At 45.9% G+C, this 6,463-nt stretch overlaps 1 protein-coding gene across 1 annotated transcript; it reads left to right on the top strand.

Annotated features, from left to right (window-relative positions):
• The first annotated feature begins 5,132 nt into the window (after positions 1–5,132).
• On the top strand, positions 5,133–6,411 carry LOC108156535. The gene is made up of 2 exons (XM_017288043.2): positions 5,133–5,244; positions 5,331–6,411. Exons 1-2 carry the CDS (start codon positions 5,236–5,238, stop codon positions 6,321–6,323), a joined length of 1,002 nt encoding a protein of 333 aa, XP_017143532.1. The 5' UTR covers positions 5,133–5,235; the 3' UTR covers positions 6,324–6,411.
• The last annotated feature ends 52 nt before the right edge of the window (positions 6,412–6,463 follow it).

The following is a 6,463-nucleotide window of genomic DNA, read 5'->3' as shown; positions in this document are numbered from 1 at the left end:
CTTCCATAATTGGATCAAGGCATAATAATTACGTAGATCAGTGGCCCGATGTTCTGATGCACCCTCGCAGCGAAACGACTTAATTGAACCGAAGGGAGGAAGGTGGCAAACTAAAAGATTAATTATCCCCTACATGCACACACCTGCTCGCTGGGCGCCGCCGATAGCAATTGCCCTGTGGGAAACGCCAAGTGCTGATTTCACTTAATTGCTGACACCTTTCAATGGGGTTCAATTGGGACCCGCTGGGCTCCCTCTGTATCTGTCTTTGTATCGCTCTGGCTTTGTGTCCTCCTATAGCGCTGCATCTTCACTGGCGACACAATTAATTTTCCCTGGCAGCCGTTGCAATTAAATTTTTTCATTAACGTGGGTGCCCCCACCCTGCTATCGCCCCAAAAGCCCCGCAGCCGCAGCAAAGGCGGCCATGCATCGCTAAGCGGCTTTGTCTCATTATCTCCAAGGTGCACGTATGTAAAGGGCGAGCAAATTAAGTGTTGCAATTCCATTGAGATTTTAATTCTATTTCCGCTCACACACACACACACACACACACACTCCTACACAAGCGCATACAAAGGGCGTGCCCTTACCATCTCTAGCTTTGAAGTTCCTTCGGCTTTTTGCTACTATTTCGTACTCGTACTCGTCTCGTACTCGGTGCGGTTTATAGTGCGTATCGCCATCAAAAATAGTTAACAGCATTGAAATGCTTTTAGCTAAAATGCGTTGCGAGCTCTCTCTCTCTCTCTCTCTTTGACTGACTGCGTGGCTATGCGTAAAAAGTTCCAGCCAGAAGAGCGAGACCACACAATCCCCCATCCACCATGCACCCTCTCTTCACGTCTGGTTTAATGCGTGGCAAATAAAATTATTTTAGATTTTATGCTGGGCACACCCATTACACGCCCATGCCCCAAGGGGGCCGCCAACCAGGTGATAATATCGCGCTAAACGCCTCTGCACATCTTGGCAGCGCTTTAAATATCCTGCCACACAGCGCTCCCCATTTGCCCCACCGAATTTCGCAACATACTTATCGGGCAACATAAAGCGGGGCGACTGGGGAGAGAGGCAAAAGTTTAAACTGTTCACAATTTGCTTTGTTTTTTATTCGTTGTTGCCGACCGGCCGGACGGCCCACTTCTCCAAAAAACGGAAACTTTTATGAGAAATTGCAGCGAGCACAATAAATATTTCGTTTGTGTGTTTTTCAAAATATATATGTACGAATGTGTGTGTGAAAATATAAGTTTTTTTTGTGCCATAAATTTTATTAGCATAAAATTCATAAAGCGCTTTTCGAAGATTTTTTTCTTTTTGCCAGCTGCCAGCTAAATTGTTGTGGCCCAGGAGCTTAAAGAGGAGAAATATTTGAAAGATTTGTAGGTTCTTTAAAGGTTCGATAATTATATATTAGGGAGGCGTTAGCCAATCGTATGGAAAATTGATTCCTTAATCGAATAAACTTATTTTTCCTGTAACAATCGCGATGGAAAAGCTCTTTAAACAGCAGTTAACTGAAAAGTAATGGCTGTCCGGCACTGTATATTTCTAGACAAATGTACTTAGATCTCTGAATCTCTGAATCGATGTTTTCTATTAACGAACTAACCCTCTTAAATATCTCTAGCCTTTGTTTAGTTATATATTCAACCAAATAATCACTTTAACTTACCCTGGGAAACAGGTTAAAGTCCCTTTAAAGATCTCTCTTTAATCTTTCTTCAGAACGTGAATGCCATACCACACACTCGTCGGTTGTATTCACTGGTAATTGCTTTTCCTTTCAGACATAGTGTGGCAGGATTAACGCTTCCTCTGTCTCGTGAATGTACAGGACGTGGCTCCTTCTTTGTAGCTTCTGTGTGGGGGGCAACAAACAAAAACTCCCAATGAATTTCAGGGACGGAAAGTCCCGCGAATGAACGAAAGTCGACCGCAGATCTGGGTGGAAAAATTCGGGGAAAACCGCAGCCCATACGAGTGCCAGGAAGAATGCAAAACGAAAAGCTGAATACAAGGGGCTCTTCCTCAGCCACTAAGCCAGCTGACAAGGAGCAGGTGCGACGATGACGCGTCGCGTTTCTGGCCAACTTCGAATCCAAACTGACCGCAAAACATTTGCACTTTGGACTTTATGCCAAGAAGTCCACGACGATGGAATCGGCGGCGGCGGCGATGGTAAAGCCAGACGACGTCGACGGCAACGTCAGCTGCTTCAGCACCAAATAATAACAATAAAAAACCCAACCAAAAGGCAGTTAAAGCCAAAAACGCGAATCGAAAGCAGAGCCTCCTGCGATGCAAGTGTGTGTGTGTGTGTGTGTGTGTATGTGTGTGTGGGGCAGAGGCGCAGTGTTGCAAAGGAAATGATGGACGCGTTGTTGGTGCCACCGCTGCCACTGCTGCTGCTGCTGCTGCTGCTGCTGCTGCTTCTCCTACTGCTGCCGCCGCTGTTGTTGTGCTAATTTGTGTTTGCGGCTTTCGCACATCAAACAACAGCAACAACGAGAACAAGCAGCCAGCAACCGCCTGTTGTTGCTGCTTCTGTTCTGTGTTGCCCCATCGTTGTGGTTGTCGGTCAGCACGAAAAATGAAGTTGACCTGCTTTCCGACGCTTTCAAATGTGGCACAAAGCAGCCATGCCCTCTCCTTCCCTTAGCCGCACTCTCGCACACACATACACGGCCACACTTTTTCGATGGAACACTTCCGAGGAAAATTTGCATAGGCTCGGCCAAGAAATTATGCATGCCTCTGTTGATATTGAAATGCCGAACAAGTTGAACTCAACTCAAAGCCACCCACTCGACCAACCGACAGTCGACAGTCGGCAGTCGAGAGTGGGGCCAAAGCCAAGTTAAGAGAAGTTAAGGAGAGCAAAGCCCCGGGAAAGCCAGAGGCGAGACGGCTTTCACTTTTCCCAAAGAATCGCCATTTGCAGGCGATAAACACGTAACACGGAAGGCAAGCAGAATAAACAAGGCGGGGTCGCAGCGCCGTCGACTTCAACTTCGACGTCAAAGTCAAACAAACGTTAACGCAAAAGGCGACGCCGACGACGGCATGCAAATTTGGCCAAGACGTCTGCTGTGCAGTGCAGTTGACGGCTCGGTCAACGTCGCTGCCCAGGAAGTCGTTAGAGCGGGAAAGGACACGGCAAAGCGGCAACCTTTGTGGGTCAAAAGTTAGGAGCGCCAATGAAACGAAAATAAAAGCGACCAGAAGTGTGCCACAAAAAATAGGAAAAACCAAATGCCAAAGCTCTCAATACCCTTGCAAGAGGAATTCTTCTCATTTTAGTAGGAACACCCGCTTTGCAGTTTTCGCGACCGATCGTTGACAAATCGAGGCGTCAAAACCTAAGAGCTTATTTGAGAGAATGCAGATCAAGAATATGTATACATATATGTTTTATAGCGCTTCCTTCTGTACATTTCACAATACCCTCTAAAAGGGTACAACAATGGAAAGAACAAACAGCGACAAAAAAATAAAAGCAGTGTCCCGCTTTTGACCACGAATAAATCAGTGAGCCAACATTGTACAGGCGAGAACTTGGCACAAATCCATTAGCATTAACACTAACATTTTCAGTCGCATGCATGGCACGAATACGACTATAGAATAATGGAAATCTATTTAGGTAAACTTGGCCAACATACCAGGCCGGGCCGTGCCGTGGTAAGAAAAGCGTTTTGCCTTTGCACTCTTTCACTTTTGTGGCTGTTGCTTAACAAACTGGGCTTTTAATAAATTCATTACTCTGGCACTTTATGGCTACACTCTCCAGCAGCAGCAACCACCCATGATGGCACCACTCATTCCCCCATCTGTGCAGTCTGGTGTGCAGAGAGTCCTGCATTGGTTTAGTGCAGTGCCTGACATTACGTATACGCCCCGTACATTTATGAACAATCAACTTTATAGCCCCACAACGACTTTGTATGTGGCGGTCGTGTGTGCACGACGAGTATATGTATTTCCCCTCTGGCTGCTCCTCCCCAGAGCAGTCCCTGTTTTATTGGCATTTGCACTTGTGTTTGACTTTTCTAAGATATTTTCAATTGGAAGTTATGTGTCGCAGGGAATTGTCTGTGGATCTATGGGCGTTGTCTGCCGCATCCGCATCCGCATCCTCATCTCATGGATGGAAGGGAGGCGCACAGCAATTTAATGGATGGCAACTGACGGATGTTCCTCGGGAAAGGAAAAACAGAGACATCTAACGAGTGCTATTGAATTGTAAACACACATAAATTCCTGCTTCGTGGAAAAAACTTTGATCAATTCAATGGAAATCCACTTAAAGTTTACCAAAAATATACGAATATATTCCATTTTCATTTAATATATAAATAAAATATAGGTTTCTGGGTTGCTTATTGCTTATTGATTCTGCTAGAATTGGAATAATAATAATAAAGTGTATTTAATTTCCCCCAAAATGACATCTAATTACCCATTTGGGCCATTTCCGCCATCCACTTACATCATTTTGGTGCAATCAGAGAGTCGCTCCAAGGTCGGCATTGTCCAAGAGGGCATTTAAAAATGTGTTAGCCGGACAATAGAGAACAGAGCGCAGAACAAACGACACGACAAACTAAAATTTCGCCCGATTAAATCTTGAAATGAAATAAATTATTGTGCACATCGCAGCGTACTGACCCAAATACAACACAAAAACAAAAATGGTGAATCAAGAATGGAGAATGGAGAGTGGGAATGCGAATGCGAATGAGATTGGGATTGGGAATGGAAAGGCGAAGGACCAACGACAAAAACGCTGATTATCGCTAATTGTGCCCAAGGAAATATAAATTAAACGAGCTGGGACAAGCGATACACAAAGAAGGGAACGGAACGGCTTTTGGCTACTGGCTGGCCACTGGTCGACCCTCGCTTAAATTAATTTGAAACGAGTCTTTAAATATTCGCTGCAATTTATTTGATCGATAATTGAGCAGGGCAAGGTTGACGATTTGCGGACAAATTGCCCGGCCTTTGATGAGCAAGAGATTGAGATTAATTGAGGCAAGGCACAAAAGCACGAGCCCAAAAATGGGAGCAGTAGTATTTCCTTTCAATGTCAGACAGTCTCGTCTGGTCGGGTCCATGCTCAGTAAAGTAGTATAGTAGGCAGAACCAGTCAAACATCAACCGAGACGAGTCTCGCTTTAAAAATACAAACAAAAAATTTAGCTATACAATTTGGAAAATAAAAAAATTATGAGCCAGGTAGGCAGGCTATGACAATTGGATCAGACTTTCTGAAAGGCTTGAAGGCTTTCACTGACATCATTTTATTTCTGATACCCAAATAGAAACAGTCGGAGCCTGCGAAGCTGACCAAAATTTCAGTATTACGGAAAATGATAGGTTTGGACAAAAAGAAGCCAGCAAAAGACTACGTTGTACCCAACAATTCGGTTCAGAATCTGGAGAAGCCGGGCTTCTACGATCCCACAATCAACGCAACGGACACAAAGCTCAGCGGCAACATGACACACAAGTGCGCCTACTGCCAGAACTTGGCCAAGAACTTTCTCTACCTGGAGAGTCTCATCCGGAACAACACGGAGTCGACCAAGAAGTGCAGTGTCTGCAACGCCTCTCTCAAGTACCTGGAGCATGTCAATCGCAATGTCCGGCAGGTGTTTGGCAGCTTTGAGTCGGTTATAAAGGCGGATCGTGCGTTGGCCGCAACGCCGCCAAGCCTGCCCAAGTACTCGGTGATGCCCATGCAGCGGGCTGCAGGCGGTGCCGTTCTTACTTCTCAGAAATCGCTCAAGACTCTCAAGAAATCGAAGTCAAAGACTAAGGCCGTAAAGGGACAGAAATTGTCCAAGTCGTTGAAGCCACTTAAGTCGATGAAGTCCTTGAAGTCGATCAAGTCTGGAAAGATAAACAAATCGCTCCAATCATCCAAGTCCAGCAAGAGCATGGGCAAGAGCAAGCACCAGCTGAAGACTGGTCCCAAGAGCCAAACCGGCCGCGGCAAGATGATTCTCAAGCGGAAGTACAGGAAGACTGCGATCAAGCCACCCGGCGGCAAGATGTCGAGCGGCGGAAGTCTGTACCGCAGTCTGGCCGCCAATCGCTCCAAGATGGCTGCCAGTCGCTCCAAGATGTCCACCAGTCGCTCCAGGATGTCAGCTAGTCGCTCCAAGATGGCCGCCAGTCACTCCAAACTGGGCCTCAAGGGCGCCAGCAAGCAGAAGAAGCTGCCCAAGAAGAGATCGGAGGGATTACCCACTAGCATCAACTGGAAGCTGCTGAAGCAGAACATGCCGAAGCGGGTCCCCCTGGTCCATTAGAGGGAAAAAACACTCGGCAGAGACGTAATACTGGTCTTCTTTCCTAAAATTCTCAGTCAAGAAATAATATATACCACTAAATTTAAAATCTAGTATTACTTTTATTTGGGTTTTGGGTGGACGTCAGACTGCAATGAAAA

The sequence above is a fragment of the Drosophila miranda genome, chromosome 2 (genome assembly GCF_003369915.1).
Source record: "Drosophila miranda strain MSH22 chromosome 2, D.miranda_PacBio2.1, whole genome shotgun sequence".
Lineage (NCBI taxonomy): Eukaryota > Metazoa > Arthropoda > Insecta > Diptera > Drosophilidae > Drosophila > Drosophila miranda.
This window is presented reverse-complemented; position numbering and strand designations above follow the sequence as displayed.